This window comes from Nyctibius grandis, chromosome 7, assembly GCF_013368605.1.
Source record: "Nyctibius grandis isolate bNycGra1 chromosome 7, bNycGra1.pri, whole genome shotgun sequence".
Lineage (NCBI taxonomy): Eukaryota > Metazoa > Chordata > Aves > Nyctibiiformes > Nyctibiidae > Nyctibius > Nyctibius grandis.
The window spans coordinates 11,906,869-11,932,111 of NC_090664.1; the positions used below are offsets into that span (position 1 = coordinate 11,906,869).

At 43.5% G+C, this 25,243-nt stretch overlaps 1 protein-coding gene across 1 annotated transcript; it reads right to left on the minus strand.

Annotated features, from left to right (window-relative positions):
* Positions 1 to 435: 435 nt before the first annotated feature.
* Positions 436 to 24,884, minus strand: CMTM7 (CKLF like MARVEL transmembrane domain containing 7). Its single transcript, XM_068405072.1, has 5 exons — positions 24,582 to 24,884; positions 7,691 to 7,864; positions 4,765 to 4,863; positions 3,667 to 3,748; positions 436 to 3,312 (listed from the first exon to the last, which is right to left on the minus strand). The coding sequence occupies exons 1-5, from the start codon at positions 24,729 to 24,731 to the stop codon at positions 3,299 to 3,301; spliced, it is 519 nt and encodes a 172-aa protein (XP_068261173.1). The 5' UTR covers positions 24,732 to 24,884; the 3' UTR covers positions 436 to 3,298.
* Positions 24,885 to 25,243: the final 359 nt, after the last annotated feature.

Below are 25,243 nucleotides of genomic sequence, written 5' to 3' on the forward strand. Positions count from 1 at the left end.
CCATTCACTCTCAAACTTATTTCAAGCTCCTGGAGCTCAAACATCAGGCATTTTTTTTTGCAGTATGAAACAGTTTGTACTACTTATTTTCTTCTCCCAACAGTTACATTTTAATTTTCAGTAAAACTGAACCCCAAACTCTACCTGTATTGGCTCAAAAGATATACTACACTCATCTTGGAGCTGAAGAGGTGGACAACTTTTGGGTGGGATAGTCAGAGAACAGCACACCCACACACAAAGGCAGGGAAACAGGTTTTTTTCTGTGGCTCCCGCCTCTTGTCCTCCAGTTACAGGATGTATTCTGACACTCCCCAGAGAGAAAGTCACTGCTCTAGTAGAGAAAGGAAAAAAATGAGCAAGACAACAATCTGATTCTCAAAGCCGTTACTTCATCCAAATAGCAACATAGTTTTATTTTTTAAAACAGCTGGAATCCCGTATTGACAAAGTTGCAGACAGATGGAGCTTTCAGAACCAGGATGACACTGAAGGAAACTTAAAACACTTTTGCTGGCAGAGCTACAGTAGTGAGGTGCCAAAGTCCCTGCCAGACAGAGCTGTCATTCAGAGACCCCCCCCATAAAGCTGGTGATACCAGCAAAAAATGTGCTTTTCTTGGTAGACATGTTTCACAAGGAGGATTTGGGGGAAGTGAAGAAGCTTTGGCAGGAGAGATGTCAGCCTGAAAGCATCCCACATGAAGAGCATCTGGTGGGTCTATGGACCCAGCACTGCCATAACAGCAAAAGCTGCAGGCATACCTCAGACCCATCGATAGGCACAAAAGCCAAAAGGGAACTTGTAATTTACTTCTCTTATTCCAGTATAAACAAGTGCACTTGTAGCAAGATATTCTTTGGACCACCACAGAGCATAGTTCAGGAATTCTTTGGTTGTCAGACTGCATGAAATTCCCCCTAAGGTTTTTTATGCTCCACATGGTGACAAGTGACAGCGTGACACGGTAGGCTGACAAAAAGGTGCTAGTATAGTGCCAGGAGAGGGGATACAATTCCAGCAGAGTGGAAGCAGCCTTTTCTTCAGACCACGCTCAGGTTCCAGGCCCAGTCCTTAGCAGGGGCTTCTCCCCACTGCCGCCGCAGCGCTGAGGGCTCAGCTGCACTCACACTGTGTGCAACACAACAGTGGTTTCCCACAGGATTGCCAGGAGGGGTTAAAGCTTGTAGGAAGGTGCCGACTATCTATCTGACATGATATGTCAGGAGGTGAAGGAGACACCAACAGAAATGGAGCACTTCTCTTTCCTCCAGGGGAACAGAAGTTGTACCCTGAAGTACCTACCATGTCAGCCCAAATTAAAGTCAGGGTGCTGTTTTCCGAAAACTGTGGTTAAGTCAGTCGTGGCAGGAGAACTGATAATCAAGCACCCTTGTTGCAAAAAAATACATATACACATATATATGTGTGTGTGTACCTTCTTCTGCAGGTATTTTCACTCAAGGTGCCCAAAATGAAGTCCCTTGTCCCTACATCCTTTGGACTGGTCCTGTGCTGGCAGGACAAGGAAGCCCTGAACCATCACTGACCCAGCTGACAGGATTTCTAGCTGAGAAGGATGTCTGTCCTCTTAAGCCAGAGAGCTTTGAGGCATGCTCAATTCAGGTTGTTGGAAAAAAGTGACCTGTTTCTGACCAAACACAAAATATGTCATCTGAAGGTACGGGGCAGAAAAGCAGGTCAATTGTAAAGAAATAAAAAATAGTCAATATGAAATTAATAACATTAATAAACATTTAAATAACTTTAAACTAAAGTTGCCAGGGGAGGGGAACCTCAATCTATCCTAATCCTGACAGTTTGATGCCAGGATCAGCAATAGATGCCCAGAGCCTGGAGAAGGATGGCAGGTCAGCAGGAGAGCACAGGAAGAGCAGCGGAAAGGCATTTCAGGCAGTAAGTCAGCTTCATTGGGGGCCCAACTGAAACGCCTCTATGCAAACACACGGAGCATGGGGAACAAACAAGAGGAGCTAGAGACGTGTGCATGCCTTCAAGGCTATGATCTTATTGGCATCATGGAGACATGGTGGGATGGCTCCTACGACTAGAGTGTTGGAATGGAAGGATGCAGGCTCTTTAGGAAGGACAGGCAAGGGAGACAAGGAGGGGGTGTTGCCCTCTGTCAATGACGAGCTGGAGTGCGGAGATCTGCCTGGGGATGGAGGAGGAGCCAATAGAGAGCTTATGGGTCAGGATTAAAGGGAGGGCAGGGACTGGAGGCATTACAGTGGGCGTCTGCTACAGGCCACCAGACCAGGAAGACCAAGCGGATGAGGCCCTCTGCAGACAGATAAGTGTAGCCTCACGTTCACAAGCCCTGGTCCTCATGGACCTCAGCAGAGGCAGAGGAAAGAACAAACTGCATGTAAGAGGGAAAGCAGCATGTTGCTCTATTCTCAATGGGCCTTCCATAAACACTGTTAGACTCCAAAGAGAATAATTTATAGGAAATGCACAGAAATTTTCTACAGAACAGGTCTTACAAATATCCATTTTACAAATGAGTACTGGTGAAAAGGAAAAAAGAAAGATCCCACAAAACTTGAAACACATATTATTGGGTATGTATTTTCCTGTATTTGGCAGAGGGAAGTTTTTAAGAATAATCTTTGATAGTTAACAACCTTTAAAAAGTAATGGAGAAAAAACCTGATTTCAACATATACTGTTGGGGCTAGGGGGGAGTGTTTGCAGTGATGTATTCGAGTTGCAGTTCATAATTTTTGACGCTGGCTGAGCCGATGTTAGAAAAAGTCCACGGTTCTGATAGGAAAAGGTAACTAAGACTTAGGTCAGCTTATCCAGGCACAAATCAGTTTGCAACAGTTCATTTGTTAAACAAATCATCCTTGGAAGTTAAGAATCAGGTAGGAATTTGCAGGATTTCCCTTCTGTAAACAGATGGAGGAAATCAGAAGTGATTTTTCCATCCCTCTGAAAGGAGAACCAAGTGACTCTCCAAATAAGTTTTAAATGCACTTATTGCAAATAGCTGGAAATGACCTCAGCCCAGCTTGTGAGACAGAAGTTGCCTTTCTCTGTAAAGCTCAAAAAAGCAGGTTCTCCATTATAAACTTCTTTGAGGCAGGGGGAGGTGGGGGGAGCAAAAAAACCTTTGGTTCACAACATTGTTTTGCACAGGCATTCAAGTCGATCTTCAAAAGCTACTGGCTGTCCAGGCTAGTCACAAAATACCCATGCTCTCTCCTCAGTAGTGGACGCTCCTCTTTGGTATCCTATTTTGTAAGGCAGACGTCTTGCGGAGGTGGCGGAATCATACAGATGCATCTTTGAAAAGGAAGACAGTGTCACTTGTGTTGCCACAAACAAGTTTATCTACTTGATTAAGGAACACACAGGAAACCTTCTTTTGGTAGGAGGTGGGGGACGGAGAAGAGAAAGCACAGATACATTCACTACTTGCTGGAAGCAAGTTATTTTGCTCTGGTAGTTAGTTGTTAACAACTGTCAGTAGCTGCGATATGTCTGTGTTGACAGAAAATATGGCGTTATTGCTTTGTGAGTAATTTTGAGTAACAAGGAAGAGGAGGTTAATAAATCCTTCCAGGTAGACACTGCCCTGTGGCAGAAAATATATTTATTTTGGGAAGCGTTCTGGCAGTTACTAAGCATGATACTTACTTGTGGACTGCGTGATGCATGAAACCTTGTAGGATGACCATATGCTTAAAACACAAAGGACTGTAGCTAGGAACCCGAAAGTCTGGATGAGAAAAGAAACAAACCACAAATACAGAACATCAGATGACGCATATTCCATGAGTGTATGGATGCTCTAGTATATCCAGCTATGTATTTTATGACATTAACAGACCCAAAAAAGTTATTTTTAACTCCATTCTACCAATATACTAAAAAAAAATTCTGTAGTATAATAACAGCTTATGTCTTGTCAAAACAGTGACTGAAAGACAAGACTGAGTGTCATATGCAAGGAGGGAGAAAAAGCTGGACAGCAGCATAGAGTCTCACCTTCTAGACTTCTCACTAGGATTCTGCAACAAAGACTTTTTCTAACACCTCTGACTACTGCTCTTTTACTGCCCCATTCAAACAAGACTTTCCTTGCCGCCTGCCAAATAAATGAGTCAGGTAATTCTTCTAGACCGTTTGTACCATCAGGACTAAGTTTCTGAAAGCAATTCTTTATTCTGGAAGAGTTGTATTTCAGGTCCTGCTGCTGTGAAAATAGTTGCCCACACTCAGAAGTCATGCCTCTCTCTATAAAGCCCTCCAGCCCACAGAGGCAGAGAGTATCTTCCAGTAAGTCAGCCCAGGACCCCAGTGGGTTTTAGCTCAGAAGAAATTATCTTGTGTAGGGCTCTGTTCGGGAGCAGGAGGCATCAAAAGCCGAAGACTGGGGTGATATCCTTTAGGTAACTTCTAGCTGCTACAACAGCCATTTGTCAAAACTGAATTGTCTTAATTCTTCCCCTAAACACATTAGTTCCTATGAGTTAAAGCAGGACTCTTTGGTTTCAACTCTCTGACAGCACAAATACCCACTTTAGTGGTGAGTCTGGAGTCTCACAACAAAGTATTTTTGTTGGCATTGTGTCACAAAACATTCACTGACATGAGCTACAAGGTAGCTCACCCAACCAAGACACAAGCAAGGCAAGTCTGTAAAAAATAAAATTACAAGTAATAGATTTCCAATGCCCCACTTAATATATATTGTAATTAAAAAAGTGTCAAGACTAATAAACACAGTCTTACCGCTCCAGCCACAAGCCCAGTCAAATTGTAACTCTTGGATGCTGCTACAATCGATGCAATGAGAAGCAGAATTGTACCGATTAAATAATGAAGAAACTCCTGTAAAGACAAGCACAGCCTGCATCAGGAGGGAAACTTACCAGGAAAGCATATCGATATGTCTTGGAATGAAAACAAGTTACTCAAACCCAGATGACAAAACACCAGTCAAAAGAAAAAAAAAAATTAAAAAGCTTAAAAAAGCTAAAAACAAAAACAAAAACAAAAAACAAAAAAAAAAAAAAAGAAAGGGACAGAGGGCCAATCTTCAGGTCTACTAGTGTCACTGGAATAAGATCTACTTACTGGGTATGGATGCAATCCTTTCAATTCAACATGGTACATTACTGAGGGTGAAACACTGACCTTTATTGCATCAAGTCTGCACCTTACTTAAAGAGACAGTTCTGGAGAAAGGAAGAAGCCTTAAAGGGATATTTCTCTAGCCTATATGAAATGGCAATAAATGGTAGCAAATGGCATAAGTGGAAAACCAAATGCTCCTACTTCTGATAATCTTAGAAATTAAGCAGTGGATCTACTGCTGGATTTACTAAAAACTTATATCAACCAAGACTGGAAACAGGAGGGAAGCCATGAAAAGCGCAGCTACGCAGACACTCACAACCAATACCCAGGCTCCCAGGTCTGTAAGGGTGGCTGCAGCTGTCCTACTGTAAAACACGGTGCCACGCGCCTTCCCGAGAGAGCACTGAGGCACCACATTTCAGCTCTTCTCTAGTGCGACAAGTGTCAGTCCAGGCGTCAATTTTACCTTGCTATAAGCAGGGGTTATTTGTGGATTTAGATTTTGAATCCTCCCAAAGCTTACGGCAACCAACATGGGTGTTTGCAAACTGACCATGGGTTGTTTCTTTTGCATGGTGGGGTGGGCAGGAGGGTATCTGCTTACTTTATCTGCAGTGCACTACCAGCACGAACCAAGCAAATGACATGTATAAGGGAGAGGAGAGATTCCATCTCAAACCAAAGGAGAGAGAATATAGTCCCAAAAGGAAATTGTTCAAGGGAATCCCAGAAGAGAAACAGTCTACCATACCATACCACAGCTTCCCTCTGCTCATATGTTTATAAGAGGAACTTTGCCATAAAGTAAGCTCTGAGACTGCAACTTACTTTCCTCATTTGTAACCTTGTTTCAGGTAATCAATATCTCAATCCTTGCTTTTGCTAGAATAAATCATTTCTGTAAGGAGGCTTCTCTGGCTAGTCCACCATGCAGCAGGCAAATTAGGCATGCTATTGCCTCCTTAGGGACACGAAATAAAGCAGTGTACACAGGACACTACTTCAGAGGAATCCAAGGGATGGGCAAAGGTACGAAAGAATCATCAAAGGCTAAATTACCCCTGGCAGGGCTGGGAGAGGGCCCCTCTGGAGAAATACTTCCCAGCTTTAAAAGGTGTCAGTGCTGAACAGCAACCTGTTGAATCACTGCAGCTTTACTGACTGCAAATCACATCCCTGACTGCAATGTAGAGATCCTGGCAGGAAACTCAGCCAAACACTAGCTGTAGGTACCCAAAGTGTCTTACAGGCCTATTCTGTTCTAAAGATACTTAAATATGTGACTGAAAAGGAGGCTGGTTGTAAAAGGGCAGCAATGTTCAAGCATCACATCCCATAAAGCTATTTGAAGTTGAGCAGCCACAAACTGCAGTGCCTTAAACTCATTAGTGACTGGAACATTTAGGAATGATTAAACACATAACAAAAAACAAAAGCAGCCTATGCAGAAGTCAAAATGGCATAGTCCTGTTACAGCAACACACACACTAAATGCTGCTTTGCAAAACTGTCATTTATTAGCTTATTGCAATCCCTTATTTCAATCTCTGCATCTGTATTATCTCTAGATAAATAAGTCCTTTCTAGAGACAGACAGTGGTGGTACACATTTAAAAAACAAAAAGAGGTGCAAGTCTAACCATATTCTTCAGCTAAAAATAAAAAGAAAATTAAATTTTTCTCTCTGGTTAGAAGTGGATAGATGGACAAAGCATTATCTTAGATCTGTAAACCACTTCCATAGCTTCCATTAAACACCATCCAACCACTTTTTGGATTTCAAAATCTCTCTATATCTCTCCAGTTGGCTTTCCCCATCCCTTTGGTCCCTCCTCTGTGGAACTAACACATCACTGTGCTTAAGGGAGACATGTTCTAAGAGGTTATTAAAATCTGTCATCCCACACTAGGACGCAGGACTCTTCTGTTAGCTGACCTGAGGCAAAGCTACTGAGGAAGTTCAGGTTTCACATTTTCCGTGCTGCTTGTTAGTTCTCTGCTAGGATAGGAGAGATGGATTGCAGGGGAAACGCAGGAATGAGGCAGGAGCATCCTGCAGGATATCCCAGGAATGGCTAGGCTATGGCAATGAGGCTTCTATTCCTTGCTATTGTTTAAGTTACTTAAAACCATACCAAAAAGAGACACATTTGACTTAAATAGCACTCGTAGACTTTATTTTGGGACAGGATGTAGTATGTGAATTCTAGTGCTATGATCTGGTACTCTAGCAATCCCCTAGCTGCTACAAATGACCTGAGCTAGGACCCATCTGCTGAAGGCTTGATAATCAGTAGCTTCTTTTCAATTGTCCCAGAATAACACTACTACCTTCCCTGGAGTAAATCTGGATTTATATCTGTGGAAGGGAGGGCAGGATCAGATGTAAATCAGCTAAAAAACTTACAATTACAGCATCTGTTGAACTGAATACTAATAACAAAAGCAACAAAAGGATTTGTATACAAGGCAAAAAAGAATTACATGAAAGACAGCCTATCATTGTGTGATAGCACAAGAAAATGGACTAAGTAATCGAGACATCAACCCACAAGAGAGGCAAGGAACTCAGACTTACTGCAAGTGGCCAGCTAACACAAGTGAGCTTCCTGTAGATTCTGAAAATGTGGATAATGTAGAAGAACAGAATCATAACCAAGTCGCACATGGTGACAATCTGAAAGTAGCTGTATGCACTGTAATTCGTCCACGGAGAATTATTTACACTGATGAATCCAACCAGCAGTGAGATCTGAAAGACAAAAGGCACATTAAAGATTTTTACAATGGTGCTCAGAGGGCAGTTAGAAACAGAAGATGGTCCCAAAAAAATGGAGGACAAAGTAACGAGGATGGTAATAATCTTTTAAAATTTGCTATTAAACGAGCTAAAACAACCATTAAGAGAGGGGAAAGAGCCAACTGCTAGAAGGAAAGAAGCAGTTTTAGCCTGAAGAATCCAACCTGAAGAAGTCTCTGTACAAAATACAAGAGGTCTCTAATAGAGACGAGGCATTGAATGCCTGGAGTTGCACCAGCAACTGAAGCATCTAAACCCCAAGGAGTGTCAGAAGGAAATCACTGAAAGCTCTAAAAATGAAGGTGCCCATGAACACATGCGCCTTTACTTCCATTTAGTGAGAGTTCTCACATGCAAAATCGGAGGATGTGGCTGCAACCGAGCGAAGAGTTTTACCCTTCCTTTTCTACCACCCACAGAGCAGGAGTATTAGCAGACTATAAGGTAGTATCATAGCAAATAAGATAAACATTTGGAGGAATTGATTAATTCACCCCACCCCCAATACAAGAGTTATAAAGCTTTAATATGTTAACATTGTCACATAAAACTATAAAGCATTTTTGTGCAACTTTCAGTTGTAGGCTTGCAAAGGACAAAAGCTATTTTATTTTTTTAATCTACACCTACTTGTTTATTTTAATAATCTTGCTGCTTCTACCAGCCTGGCTAGCCCAGGTAATAAAAATAAACCTACTGAGGATATACCTGAATATTTTCATATTACAGACTTTGTCAATGCATGCTTTCAGTCACTGTAATTTTTAGTTCATCCAAAGTCAGCCAGGAGCAGTAATGATTCACATTTTAAGTGTTTCTCCAAGACATTAAAAAACTGAGGAAGCCAGCACTTCAAGACTGCGGCGTCCTTTCCTGCACACTCACCTTCCAAACCCCTAACCAACTGCATCCATTATCAGAATAATTTCCTTAAGATTAAAAAGGAAAAAAAAAACAAACACCCCCCAAACAACATAGTTTAGATTCTTCCTCCTGTAGTTTCAACTGAATTTCACCTGCTCAGTTCTAAGTGGACAGGCTAAACATACGCATCCTCAAGGGCAATCAAAAGCTCTATACGCACACAAGAACTTCACAAGAAGTCCACAAAAACCTGTCACCTTCACCAAACTCCATCCAAACAGCCATATCAATGTCGTGACAGTGAACCACCTCAAAAAGGTGGCTCCAAAGAGGAAATGGTGGCTCCGGGATCCTTTTCCACACAAGTGGCTAAGCTATTGTTAGATCTGGTCCACCTCCATTATTTTTACTGTGGCAGTCCAAGTAGCTGATATTAGCATTGAAGTGATGCTCAGTCCAAGACAGTGACAGGCTTCTGAGCTAGAGTAAGCCTACATCTCCTCCCACCTTTGAAACAGATATAGAGTAGGGAAGACAGGACTTTGAGGTGCAGGGCTAGATCATGCTCAATGCTTCTCAAGAACGGATGTTACATGTGCCTTTGAAAATGCATGATATTGCTCAGTCCCTGTGTCCCCAAATATGTTCCTGCCCTCCAGTTTGGGAGTGTAACGTCATAGCAGCATCCTGTGTGTTTAGTGCTTCTGTCTGTACCATGCTTGTTCTCCGAGTCTCACAACCTAGCCACTGTGGAATCCTAAATGCACAAAGCCTTCCATCTTGTGCATGGCAGAGCTTTCCGAGATGCTATGTTTCTTAGAAGACAACAAAGCAGTGCTCTCCACAATTCAGCATCTAAATACTTCTGGCCCAGTTCTTTAATTCTGAGATAATTTTAACGAAGTTTTGTCCAATTATGTCTACATACACCATGTCTACATTAAGCTGTGGTTTCATGAGGGGCCATGGCCTTTGTCATCTTCTCCTTCCCACCCTGATTTCACTCCCTGTCATGTACTGGCTCCTCCACTCATCTGTGCTGAGCCACCTCAGTGTACTAAGCCAGCAGAAAAGTGAACTACTAAAAAAAGCAAATAGCTTTCCTCTGACTCTGCCATCCACACAAAGCAGGGCCAGAGGAGCAAGGGAATGTGAGGGAGAAACTAGGACTCCAAGGGAAAGGATAGGAAGGACTGAGCAGGCAGGATGGCAGCAGCCAGTAACCACGCTGGCTAAGGCTGCCACAGAACAGCCATCTTGGTTCCTTGAATCTTAATGTTATTTAAGCAAAGAGTCATCTGACTTAGCTGTTGAACAACTTGAACAATCAGAAGGAGATCAGCAGGTCATTTACCCTATAACCTAGAACACTTAAAGTGATACAAGACACAGCCATTTTCATGAGAAAATGAAAATTAGATTTAATGAAATTTCATGCTATAGGACCACTCAACAAGAAGTCATGGCAAACATTGAATCATGCTCTTGGATAAAGGTAGGATGAGGACAACAATTCTCTAACGACCGAAGGCTAAAAGAGGTCTCCCTTATTCAGGTGCCCTCACAATAATCAGTTCTCAGTTTCAATTACACTGTACAAATCAAGAAGGAAGCATTCACAGAAGTATTAAATCTGCCTATTGGCTCATTTCATGCTTGAACCATTAACTTTATCAACCTTTTTACTGTGGACATAGGATAAGAAGGACTGGACCCTTGAAGTACAACCACCATCCAAATAATAAGAAGCACTCGTAAAAAAAACTTACTTTAAACCAGACCTGGTTCTTTCAACTTCATGGAAGCATAAAAGTATTTTTTTTCAGTTAGAAGGTATAAAAATTTGAGAAGAAGCATAAAGATGAATGTGAACTATCCAAGGACACAATGAAGTTGTGTATTTACTCTGTTTCACAGAAGTTGATCGGCTTAAACTAATCCACTTCTTGACTTTCCACTGGACCAGATATTTGAAGAGAGTCCTAGCTCACTGTAAATTGGTATTTATTTCCTGACTGTCACTTATTTACTCAGAAAAGACTTTGTTATCATCTGTTGCAAAAAAAACACCACACACAAGACATTGCAAATAAACTGTTTTCTAACTGGAAGCATAATCTTTAATGCTAAGGCTACTTTACTATTTATCCTCTTGACCATTCCTGACTGCTCTGTACATCACATTATCACTCGCTCGTATCCAGCTGTTCTTTCACAGTTCTGTTAATGACTGTGGAGTAAGGGTTACCCTTCCCCACTGTGCCTGTACAACACCCCGTACAGCGGTGACGTACTAAGTGTGGCTGGGATAGACTTAACTGCCTTCACAGCAGCTCGTATGGCGCTGTGCTTTGCATTTGCGGTTAAAACAGTGTTGATAACACATCAGTCTTTTGGCTGCTGCTGAACAGTGCTTGCACAGCAGCAAGGATTTCTTTCTCTCTTCTCCCTCCCCTCACCCCAAAGCAGTAGGCTTGCAAGTGGGCAAGATGTTGGGAAGGGACACAGCCAGGACAGCTGACTCAAACTGACCAAAGGGATATTCCAGACCACATGATGTCATGTTCAGCAATAAAAGCGCAAGAAAATGAGGTATAAGGGGAAACGTTCAAGGCTATGGCGTTTGTCTTCCCAAGCAACCATTACACACGCTGAGGCCCTGCTTTCCAGGAAGCGGCTGAACACCTGCCTGCCGCTGGGGAGCAGTGAATGAATTCCTCCTCTTGCTTTGCTGGCATGTGCAGCTTTTGCTTTCCTTATAAAACTGTCATTATTTCGATCCATGGGTCTTTTTGCCTGCCTTCTATTTTCTCCCCATCCTGCAGGAGAGGGGAGTGAGTGAGAGGCTGGGTGGGTGTTTGGCTGCTGGCTGGGGTTAACCCACTGCAGGTGGCCTGCTCCTTGCCTGGGACTTCCAGCTGCTGCCGTAGCACAAAGAACAACTTAAAAATCTTCATTGCAGAAAGGAACTGAAGGTGGTTTTTGCAAATCCCAAGATCATATACTGAACTGACAGGCTGAAACTGCTCTCTTACTGTGTAACTTTTAACTATGGATAGTAATTTTTTTTTTCTATATAGAAATAAGACATGAAATGCCAGCTAAACTGTAGGGACAAAAGATAATGTCAGTAAGAAGCAAAATTGCCTGAAGGTGCACAGTTCTAGAGAAACACTATAACTCTTATATCAAAGATTTACCATAATACGGTGACACACACATTGTCATGTACAATCTACTCAGCACTGCATTATCTTTTTATTGAATTATTTTGCCATGCAATGTACAACCACATTCTTGTTTTTCTCAGAGTATTTTTTTTCTTTCTTGACTGTACTCCCCTCTGCTATACTCTCCTGTAAGATGTTGTACTATGACTTTTTGTTTCCAGTGTTTCTTTTCCTTTTTTCCTGCTCTTTATTCCCCTTTCCTCTTCTTTCCCTACATTACACTCCATGTTTCTTCTCCTTTATATCTCTCATTCTCTCCCATACAGATTTCCCTCTATACATGCAAATGTACCGTACTTCCCTCTTTTAATGTTTCCTTGCTATCTTCCCCACTCCCTTGCATCAGGACATGCACTGCAATTAGCTAACTAAAAATTAGCACCACCATTCAGAGGAAAAAGGTCAGGGGACAGGACTCAGCATGGTATTACAGCTGTACAAAGACTGTAGGCAGCAGCTCTGCTTTACCAGTCTCCAGTTGGTAGTTGGCAATACCTGAAAGTGCTTTCCCTTTCCATCCTTCTCTGACAATTTAACCATCTAGAAGACAGAAACAGCTTTTTTTTTTTCCCTGGATGCTGTAAAACAGCACTGAGAGGAGAGCTTCTCCATTGCACTTGCTGGAGTACTGATGAACCTTTGTACACTTTAACATCCCTCCTCCTGAATCTGAAAAGAGGATGACTCTGAGAACTATCCATGAAATTGATAAAAACTGGTTGATTTCCACTCTCTTAAAACTTACCCATGTTCTAGTGCAAGCAACAGTACAGAAACTGTCTGTCTGCAGATTTGGAGCAAGGGACAGCACTGACTCATATCCAGTTTTATAACAGCCTTTTTAAAAAACAATATATTAAGAGCTAAATGCTTTTTGTATTTGAAAGAAAAAAAGTCAAAGTTTCCAGCTTGTGACACCAGCCAATATAGTAAGCAGATTTTTCCATCCCTGAGTAAGCCAATGGGGATAACTGTGCCCTGGAGAAATGTCACTGACGGCAGCTGTACATTTCCAAATGCTGCACCTCAACACAGTGAAGCGATGCCCATATATTATTAAGTACATATTTCTGGACAGAATAAAACATTTTTTTTTAACAGCTTCCCAAAACAGAAAGATGAGCGAAGCACAGGCCAAGGTTACAATTGTAGTTCACGCAAGACTGGTTCAGCTAATTTAAGCAACAACTGCTGCTGTAATCGAGATTGCCTTCTTCCAGGGCGGTGTTGGAAATGTGAGCTGTAACAGCCAAACCCTCACTAGAAAAAGAAGATAAAAAACCCAGTCCGTTTAAAACTTCACTAATGACAGATGAAATCAGCTGCCTTCAAGTGCATGGTTCTGTGAAGCAGTCAGTCTCTGGTTGCACAATAATCTCTCAGCCCCTGCGTCTGGGCAGATTTCCTTCTTGTCTGGCTGCTTTGCTAAAATAAGGAGGCTGCCTGGCCTCTGATAAGTGACTTCTCTTGTGCATCCACCATCCACAGGCTATTTATTGAAGATAAAAATGGTGGAAGGGTGAGAAAAGGCGAAATAATCTTATTCAGACTCAGATAAGAGGACAATCCTAAGTACAAGCAAGTGGCATTCTTTATCTATTAAGAAGAAGTTATCTATCTGCTCAGACACAAGCCTCCGTGGCACGAAAGGACACGGGGTAATCACAGAACCAGCATATGAATGACATTATTAAAGAGCCCTTGTTACAGGATGTTAGCCATGATCACTAAAAAGGCAACTCTTTGTAATGACTAGCTACAATTAAGTCCTGCCTACCACTGATCACAGTGTATGCAATACCTCAATCCCACCACTGCCAGTTTAACTAGCTCCCTGCCCCAATCCCCACAGCTGCCTGCACCACCCTGAAAGACACCATACAATCCTGTACATTATTAACTGAAAGCTGAGGACTTTCCAGTTATGTGGCAAAGAATATGCCCCGCAATACTAATTTATTACTCACAACGACCTCATAATTTTCTCTCCAATCCAATATTAACAAATCAACTTAAATTTAAAACATTTCAACTGTAAAAGCACTACCAGTAAGTTTTTCCAATCTACATAAAAGATGCACATACAACACTCAAAATATTGCAGCAATGTAAGCAACAATTGAGTAACATTGCACAAGTGCCATACTCAAGTCACAAACAATTCCCAAAACACATAAAACTAATTGCAAAACAGTATTCACGGCACAGCTGATTTTCAGCGTGTCTGAAAAGGACAGGAGCCGAATTTTAAATACAGCAAATGCCCTAGCAGGGTTTTAACGCTGGGAAACACAGCTGCATTCCCAGAGGTGCTTCTGTCTTTCTAGACACCTGCAAGGACAAACGGTACTACTTTGGACAAAGGCAGGAGACCCCTACACATTGCAAGCACATAGCTTGTCTGTCTATTAATAAGGAATTACTTCTCTGTGCAGGCAACAGCCCTCACATAACAGCTAGCCTGCACCCACTCCAGTGGTTTCTCCTGTCTGAAATCAAGTCAGCATCCCCAAATCAGAGATGAACCCGCTGTTTCAGGTAAGAGCAAAGATACATCCTCTGTAATTGGTTTTCTCTGCAGACTGACAGATACAATCACTGGCTCAGCTTGCACTCTCTGCCCTCCTCCCAGGCAAGGTACTGGTTGTAGTGCTTGTCGGAAACCTGTTGTCCCACACCACCAAGCCAATTGCCCATTTAGAAAAATACTACCTGACTGCTGCAAAAAGCATGCATGCACGTGGCTCCTGCTGTAATTCACCCCACTGCATGGTAGGGAGAATCCCGATATCACAACCCACAAGACTCTAGGAAGTAAAAAACACTGTAAGAGACTTGAATCTCCAGAGTCCTCTAGTAAAAGTGGAGGATCTGGTGATAGCAACCAAAGATGTAGGGATTGATATAACCAAATCTCTGCAGATTCAAAAATTGCACAGTAAACTGTGATTGTTACTTCTGTCCTTTGCAAGGCAAGCACTTCAAACACCTAAATCCTTCTGGAGAGCCATGTTAACTGTCCTCTCGGCCTGGTAAACCCTAGAGTCAGACAGAATGACAGGAGAAGTCAGTCCACAGTGTCAGTAGATTTCTGTAAATGGAGAAAGACTGCCTCAAGCACACAAGGTGCTTCTGAGGCAAGAAACAGAAAAGGACTGGGAGGAGAAGAGAACTGTAGGCCAACAAAAGCGGGTTTGGTAGAATCTAAAAATTAAGAGGTTGGAGCTGTCTTAAGGAATGGCAGAAAAGTGGCTCTCGATGGCATAAAGGAATCCAACAATGATGTACAGGAATGTACATGCTCCTGGAGGTACAAAGACACCTAAGGTATGTAAACACTGCTGGAAAACTTTATCCTTTGAGGCTGTTGCTGCAAAAGCAACAGCAGAGTTCACCAATCCTGGGTTTGGAGAGGGAGCCTTCCCTGGGGGCAGGAGATTGCCCACCTCACCTGCCATACTTCCTTTTAGTTGGCTGGGAAGAAGAGCCCCTTGTAAGAGCAAGGCACCTCTGAAACCACTACTCTGAACCATTCTCAGCACATACTGTTTGGGTTGTTTGTACTGTTTGCCCTTTAAATAGCCAATAAAGTCCCATATTGTCAGTAATATACAATATAGAAAGAGCTTAATCCTTACTTGTGAGCTATAGAGCTCTTGTACATGAAGTTCATGGCTGTCTATAAATGGATTTACCAACCATGCATGGCTATACCACCTACAGAGAAGGAGCCCACGTTGGCTGACCAGCCAAGCCTGGCTCAGACTGGCGGGCTGCTTGAAGCCCGGGGTGCGCAGTGTTTATTATTAACAAACACCCACAAACTCTGCACAGCAAGCTGCAAAGTTTCCCTCAACCTGGATATCCAAAACGTATCTCACAGCATACAGCTACTTAAAACTCAAATAGGAACATACAAGACAAAACCAGCACCTCACGGCAACAACCATTCTAGCAACCTATCAAAATAGATGCACAAAAAATAAAATGCATATGCAATCTCATCTTCCTGAAAGTAGTTACTGAGATAAGGAATACCTTGCGAACCACTCAGTGAAGACTCAGTGCTTTATCCTGCTAAGCCTCAGCAAGCAATCTGTTCATCACTCGCCCTTACAGATGCTGCTCACAACGCAACCCGTTCTCATTGTCTGAGGCATTTATCGCTTGACTGATTCAAATCTTCAGTTAACACCTGCCGTACCTCTCCCTGCCCCAGAGAACACCACACTGACATCTGGCAGTTGCACAGACAGCAGTTAAAAAGTTCATATCTGTTATCTCCAGCAAAGGCTTTGTTAGCCATGGCAACAGAGACTTGAGCAAGGTCTCCTTGAATAAGAGGACGACTTGTTTACATCACTGAAGTCCACGTTGTTAGCTGTGCTGGCACATCATAATTTTTAACAGGAAAAAACAGGTGAGAGCTCCCGAAAATGCTGACATCATGACAATTTCCAGACCAACTGGCATCATCACAACCTGGCTGCTGGATCAGACTGGGCCTTAGCACATAAAACAACCTTTTCTAAGTGCAAACACTTGATGCTTGGCAAGGCGCCAGAGAAGCGAAGGGCTATGAATGAGGGGGGAAAAATGAGAAGAGATGACATTCCCCAGTGGCACTGTCGCAGCTGACAGCTTTTAGTGACCGCCTGGAGAATGGCAGGCCTCTCAGACATGCTGGGACAGCGCTCCTGTGTCTACCAGGAAGCTTCACTCAAGCAATCTACAAAAGGCTCAATTAGCCAGCAGGTGACAAGCAGCAACTGGGGACTGTTTTTTCCCAAACAGATCATCGAGCTCTTGAAGTGGCCTTCCCAGAGTGTGATTACAGACTTGCAGGGAAGTATGCAAAGTCTTTCTGTAGTTCTGCGGCTGCTGCTGGTCATCTCAGGTGAAAGGCATACTTCTCTCCTAGCAGTCAGTACTTGTTTCTTGAACTCACTAATGGCATTTAAAAAAAAAAACAAAACCAAAACAACAAACCACCAAAAACATTCTAAGGAAATTCCCCCCTGAAGCAACTTCTCAAGTTTGTCATAATTCTATTTCCATTTTCCTTGAGGGAAGCTGTGAGCAGGAGAGGAAGCCGTAAGCGTTGCAGCTGCTGCTATAGTTGCAAGAACAGCAGCCAAACTTGCTTTGGCTTTGAAAGCTGCTGTCACCTCGCTTTGAGCAGTCAGACGCATCTGCACTCGCCATTACACTCATCAAATTACCAGCATCGCAGTGCAGGGAGTTGTTTCAGCCTTGATGATCCCTTAAGAATCTGAGTTACGCAAAAAAGAGGAAGCTCACAGGTGGGTGAAAGGAAATCACAGCAATTTTAGAGCTTGATCTCTGTGTACAGAAAGTAGCAATTTCTGGCTGCTGTATACTTGACATCTCACCACAAAATAGGAGGACAAGGCCACAGCGCACATGATGTGACAACAGCGCAAAGGAGACAACTCGGCCGCAGTACTGAGCGAATACCTCACACGGACTCCCCAGGGAGGGGAGCGCAGGAAACACTCGCTCATAGTAAGCAAACACTGTCTGGCTTTGGGGGACAATACTCCATTACCCCCGTAATGCAGAGCAGGTACCTAACAGAGCCTCACGGTCAGGTATGCTGCCCTCGCTGAGGTACAGCCACGGCTTTACTGGATCACGATGCGATACAACAAATTGTTCCAGCATTTACAGCCCTTGAACTCAGTGAAGGATGGTTGGCAAGATGCTCTTTATCATTTATAGGCTCCGAGCAGATGGAGACTGCACTTGGAAAGAAATGATGGCCTGGTTTCTGCTTCTCTGTGGCAGGAGCGGAGCATGTTCAAAGGGACACCATCTCCAAAGAGAGTGAAGACAGGGAATACACTGCACTTGCACATCTCAAAGGAAAGTCACAGAGCAGTAAGAATCCATGCTTCTCACCACATCTGATTATCCACGGACACCATGTATACCTGATTCAGATTTTTAAATGGCATTTGCAAATCTAACTTCCTGTAAAACAAATGTGCCAGGAAACCACTGCCAATACTTCACTCTGCTCTTTCAAGCATACTAAACACGTCTCAGGTAATGTGGTAAATTTCTAGGCTTCATTTCCTTTTTTTTTTGTTTCAGAAAACGTATTTGCTGACCCTTGTTCAGTCACCTCTATATAAAGAGCACTACATGCACTCAGGTTGCTAGTGAATGTATTGCAGCAAATCCTAATGGATGGGTCAAATGAGCAATGAAAGGTAGCTCCAACTTTGTGCTTGTAACCTCTTCTGGGATACAAATAAAACATTCACTGACATTTTCAGGACAGAGATTCCCTAGTCATTGTAGTTTAACAATGACTACAATTGCCTTTTTACAAAAGGTAGTGGAGTTGATTTTTTAGCCTTCTAGAGTAGTTTCGACATCAGAAAAATTACTAGTTTCTTTTTTTGTTGAAACAGATAGAAATGAATACAGATGGTACAAAACCTTCCCCTGCCCAAGAGAAAAAGAACTAACTTCTCAGCTTGTGGTTTGAAACATATGGAACCACTTCAGGCTTATGTAGTTCCTGCCTCTATATGCCAGACACTTGCTCTTGCTGACAGCAGTCTCTATGGCTGCACTGTTCTCTAAAAACTCTCACAGAAAAAAAGAAAACTGAAGAAAAGCTGAAGCAAAGCTACATCAATTCCCTGGTTTGGTTTACTGTGTAACCTTGTGAACAGCTGCATCACTGCCGCTGAGAACAGCTGCATGGACGTGAGATGGAAAGGGAACATTACTTATACTGGTGTTGCCTGTGAAGTTTCGTCTCATCAATAAAACCGTGTCAGCCTACCACCAAGCACTCCTTGGTTAACACACAGAGAACACACTGTTTGCTCCCGGCTCTTACGCAAATACCTGGGCAGAAACTGCAAAATGGCCACCCAGAGCAGAGGCATGGAAAATATACAACTGGCCGAGCCAGCCTGTTTCAGTGATCTCAGAGTGGGAATAACAGGACTTCCCAGACCTATTGGTTTTAATTACTAGGCTTGGACATTCCTCACTCAAGTGCTTCTGCTTACTTTGGAGCCACCTAAGACTTAGATAATTTTTTTCTCTCTTTGCCCAGCATGCCAAGCAAGGTCCTTCTACTGCAGCTTCTAGCAGAACAACAAAAATAATTAGCAGCTACAACACATAGCTCTGACCTTGGCCTGAAAAGAAAAACTTTGCTGCTAAAAAACATGTCCCACTTCTTATTGCTTAGCCAGTAGTTTACCACACAGTTGCAGACTGAAGACATCTGCACATTCTTGGGGTGGTTTTCCTCAATTATTTTCTTTGCAAACACAAAATGCCTCCTGCATGCCTCAAAATAAGACTTTTTGTATAATATGTCATGACATCACTGATAGCTATTACAGCATTATTTGTCATGTTTTCTGTTATCAGCCAGATGAAAAGTCAAGCAGAACACGAAACTCTTTGAATCTAAGCTTTGTAGGTTAACATCCGGCAACTTCCACCAAGCTTGTTACTTCTGGCCATTCTTATCCCTTGGAAGAACTATAGACAAGAGTGACAGTAGGGGAAAGTTGGAAGTATAGTCTTCACAGGACCCAGAGACAGGCTTACAATTTCAGCATCTCTGCATATCACCAGAATCCCTCTCTTCTGACTGAGCAGCATTATTACCATACAGTCAAAATCATACATGACTGACACACCGCTGCAAAGAATTAGATGTTTTATTTCAATCACCTCCATGGACAGACAGAAGTTTCAGGCTCAAGATCAAGTTAGAAAATTGAGTAGCTCTCAAATCATTCCAAGCATCATTTGCTTTTGTGAATTTCCTTTTCTTGTGTCAATGTTTTTGATTAGGAATTGCTTTCTTCCAGTAACAGATTTTGCTTTCTTTTCATATTTTAACTTCTTCTGAATTTAGCTTCCCAGTAAATTTGTCTGATACCATCCAATACATTCAGGAGTTGATGATCTTGGTTCCAGCAACCTAACTACCAGCATTTTCTAGCTTTCAGTGTTAGACATGTTAATATTCTCTTGAATACTATTATTCAATTCTATGTTAGTATATGAATAACCCAGAGAGGTTTCAGTACACTTCAAAGTTACTCAGAATTACAGACTGTCATGCTGGCCATTCACATATCAAGTATGTAAATGCTTTCGTCAAGACACACTTTGGAAATTTAACTAGATACTCAGCAGAAAGTTTTAACTATTGCCTTAGCATTTTTAACAAATTAAAATAATGTCATTAAGTCAACTGTTATTGAGTTTATCCTTTTTACCTTGCAATTGCTTGCAAGTTTTTTCCTCAGCCTGGAGAAGATAACTTTTTCTCCTTGTCTATCTGATGAAACTGCTCTTTCAGATTCAGCTGGAAGAATCAGCACTTTTTTTATCTTAAAACACCCTGTATACTGAGGCTGTGCTAACTGTGCCAGAACTATTGACCACTCAGTAACTACAGCATTATTGTGGGAACAATCACCTTCAGTCTGAACTGTGGTCAAAGTTAGCTTGGCCCAACCTGAAGGAGGTGAAAGAAAGGCCACCTTTGCACCTCTCAGAGTCCAGAAGCAAAGAACAGTCCCAGAACAGTTTGAGAAACCTGAGACACCTACAGAAGCACACGCTGTGCCGTGATGGCTCTCCTACACATGAGCTCTCAGCACTTCTTTTTTCTCTTCAGACTGTCCTGGTCACACTTGTAAATCTCTGCATCACTTTGGACAGTGACACAATCACAGCCATTCCCACTGGCCAACTGTCTAACATAGTAGCATACCTATACCTATACAGCATGGGCTGTGCTCAAAGCAGGACGCAGTCCAATACAGTGTCTGTGGCATCCTCCAGACTTCAGTTGTAAAAATACAAAAGGCACATAAGGGCTCCACAAAAAATTCAGCTGAATCAGACTTGTTTCAATCTATGAACACTGCCGCTTGAGCCACCTTGGTGACAATCCGGATGCAAATTCACACCACTGTCTCTAATGGCACAGGATGCCTCAAAAGGCTTCCAAGAACCCATCTAGTGAGAACTCACCAAGTTAAGTAACATAGGTTCCTAGAAAGTCTTACAATAAAACAAGCCAGCAGTAGCACGGACACAGAGCAAACGTCCTTCAAACAAATCAGCACAGTTACTGCGGCGTACTGAAGATTGCCACGTGTGTTGATTTTGCCAAGCTGGCTAAAATTCAGTCATTTAGCTTCTCTGGTCTAAGTGTATTGTGCACATTGATACACACCCACTCGCACACTTACTTAGTATACTGCTGCTATAGAGCCAAGGTGGCCACAATGGGATCCTGTGTATATCACTGTGAATATAAAACATCTTGGCAAAACTGCAAATACAAAAAAAAAGGGGGGGAAAAAAAGCAAAAGCAAAAGCAAAGGCTGTATTAATCACCATCAAGTTAAACCAGCTGAAGTGGGTTAGATGTTGAAGATACTTCATAACTTCCCGTTAAAATCGGAATGTCAATTCAGACCGGATTTTGAAAATGGAGCCCCTACTAGCATTAGTAATATTCACACATGAAAAACAGCTTTCAAACTGTCGTACTGCCATGTAAAATACACAGGTCACAGAACTATGTTTTCTCCTCCATCTTATTTTCAAAATGATTACAGACCATTTCCTAAGCATTAGAAAGCCAGGAACTCAATGCATAAAACGCATTATCTTTTCAAAGCTATAATCATTCTGCAAGGTTAAAGAAATTCTCTAGCAAAAACGTAAAGGAATTTGTGTAGGCTTACAGGCCAGAAACACGTTTTTTACTTCCTAATTTCATTCTATGCTAGATACCACAGCACCCAGGATTTGAAGAGAAAGCACTGGTAACACGGAGACAGTAGCGACAATTCAGTAATCATCAGATTGCTGCACAATCTCTCCATCTTGTCCAAGATTGCTGAGTTTTAGTCCCTGTGTTATGATCTGTCTTACAGAAGAACAGCTGTAACATTATCTTCTACTTCCTTTGTATAATTTCCATAGCTTATTGATGTAATTTATTAGAATTATTTCATGCATACATACAATCAATTTTTTTTTTAGCTTGCAAGCACTGCAAACAGCTCTTAACATTACAGAAAATGATGAAATGTTTATTTCTGTTCTCTCTCATATAATTTATTTCTTGGTAAAAGGGACTGAGGAAGAAAGAGAAGACAGAACAGTAATGTTCCCTTTTCATAACCACAACCATTCAGGGGTCCCGTACACAATTTAGTGTGATATATGCCTAACCCAAAAGACTTTACCTTCGTCCTCTGCCAGCATAATGGTTCTCCTTAGTAAGACCACAGTCCCACCAGCCACATTAACACTAATGCAGGAATGTTTATAGGTTTAGCATCAATAATTCTGTTCAAAGAAGGACACTGCAAACACTTCTTACTAGAAGAACTGAATGCTAATACAAATGGATCCATGGATATAATGGAAATACAGTCTGCGAAGAGATACAGGTGACTTGAGAAAATAGTTAGCTCTCCGTATTTTATTGGGTGCAGGAGCTAATCTAGAACTAACCTATCCTGGTTATTTCTACATACTGCAACACAAACGTTTAGTTTTCTTAGGGAATTATTTGAGAAGACGCTATCGTGATACCATATTAAAAGTTCATTTGCCCCAAGTTCCTTGGATAACTGAGGTAACTTCTACTGATGTTATTTATAGGCAAGTTGGAAAGCAGAAAAATGTAAGAAGATGAAAGAGCTTCATTTACATTATCTTAACTTCTGTTAAAAGTCACTGCAGAAGACCACTAGCTTAAATTCTGATGAAGTTGATATTGAACAGCATTGACAAAATATTACTTTATGTAAACTATGTGAAGTATTACATAAAATTACATAGATTTACATACATTACATAAAATATGTAAAGTATGTAAAGTATATGCACACAATTTACATGTGCACCAAAACTGAAATTACAGCACAAATAAGCGTGCCTGTGCTAGCTGTAAGAGTCACACGTCATAGTTGTGGTGACACCACAGCAGGATGGAGAGCAGAGAGGACTAGGTATCTCTAGTCCATAAAAGGAACTGTTCTCTCCACAGTGATGAAGCAAAAGGATAGATAGACTTCTAGCTAATCAGTAAAGTTTTAGGACTACAAGTTCATTTGCAATGTAGACACATGCTCAAAACAATGTAATTTGTCTCCTGAAGAGATACTCCAGATCCACACAATGGTTTGGGAACAACCCAGGTGAAGAGAACACAGCAGACAATGTTTGTATTTCTATCGAACAGAATTCATAGTGAGGGACAACTCTGGGGTCTCACGAGCACAGTACAAATGCTCAGCAAGTGCAGGTAGCCATGCCCCATCACATTCAATTATGTCTCTTGCTACCGAGGCTCATTTCTAAAGGCAGCTGATGGCTATTAATGAACTGGAAGAAACTGTGTGCCTTTTAAACAGAAACTTTAGGATCTGGTATTACTCTGCTGTAACCTAGAACAAAATGACTCCTAACTTCTAATGTCAATTTAGGACTCTGTGGATGCCAATAACTTGCACAAGTTACAAAAATGACTAGACAAATGTGGGGAGAGGGGAAAAGGCATTGGGGGCTATCAAAAATGAGGGCAACAACTCGACCATAAACTGTTGTCAAGGTACAAGTTTTTGCAGGATGAGACTGTATGTGAAGAGGTATCGCTACGTGTTGTCTTCCACACTCTTTCCTCGCCGTCCGCCATTTTTCACTGCCATTACTGGAATTAAGCCGACAAATCACTCCATGGACTAAGAATAATTACGTGCCACAGAAATGAGAAAGAGCTCATCCATCTGTTAATCTTCTCCGTATCGGGATGGAGCAAGGTTTCCTGCACTGAGCCAAGCGAAGGCACCAGCTCCGACCCTGGCAGCTCTCTGCTATCGATTTCTTTTGAATTTCTGCTTTTCTGCCATACGTCTCCCAGATCCCTCTCTGGGCCACTGCCTGGAGGTCTCTGACAGACAGGGCGTGGAGCCAGCCGGACTAGTGGCCTCAGCCGTGGTGCCCACCCTTGTCAGTGCTGGCACTTGGCCCCGCTTTCTCCCGAAAACTTACCCATGCTAAGGAACGAGGTGTTCCGCTGGGGCCTGATGTGCCTTTCCATCACAGTGTCACCATTGTTATTAATGGCAAAAAGTTGTTAATACTAATAATAACCATTAGCCACCATTATCAAAATAACACCACGCAGTACTTCGAGCCAGCAGCGTTACCCGCGGCTCGCACACGCCCGTCTGACTGGCAGCGTGCGCCCATCGCTGCCTCGGGAAAGCGCAACGGCAGCTCCTGACAGACCTTCACGCTTCGCTTCGCCAGAGGAACCGGCACTTCTTCGTCTTCTTCCCGCGAGCTGCGAGAGACGAGGAGTAAAACCGCAGCGGCCAAACCGGCGCTGAGCTGCGGCCCCAGCACCCCCGACGACACTCTCCAGTCTCGTCCCCAAAGGAAACACCCAGCAGGGGTGACTGGGCGCCCGCGCGGGCCGAGGGTCCCAACGGCCCCCCCCCCGGCCGGCCGCCCCCGCCCCGCTCGCCCCTTACCATCTGGGCCACCTTCAGCATGCCGGCGCAGGAGCGGAAATAGGCGCCGTCCACGAGCTCCGCGTCCGAGCCCGCCGAGGAGGCGGCCGGTGGGGCCGCGGGCCCCCCGCTGCTCACCCCGGTGCGGATCACTCGCGCCCCGTGAGACATGGCTCCCTCCCGCGCTCCCCTCACTGCCGCCCGGGCCGGGACAGGGGGACGCGACGGGGCGGGACGGGACTGCCGGGGCCGGGCGGAGCGCGGCGCCTCCCCGCCCGCCCTCACTCCCCGGCTGGGGCTGCCCAGGGCGGGGGCCACGGAGGGGGCGGGCGGGGAGAAGGCGCGGGGGTTTCCCGCGCAGGGGCAGCGGGGCCCGGGAGCCCCCCGTTTCGTCAAACGCGGCAGCGGGGCGCGGGAGCCCCGCTCGGGCAGGCAAAGGGTGGCCGTGCCGCGGCTCCGGCCCGGCGCCCCCCCGCACCTTTCCGGGCGGGCAGCGGGACGCCCGGCCGCGCCCCTCCCGCAGCTGGGTTACACGAAAACAGAGGCCGAAGCGAACCCTTCCGAGGAGGGAGAGGGACGCCTCGCTGCACGCTGCGGGGTCCCCGGAGGGGAGCTCCGCCCTGAACCGGCCACCGCAGCGGTTAGTAGCTTTACTGGAAGGATAAAAGACCCCTCGGCGTGTC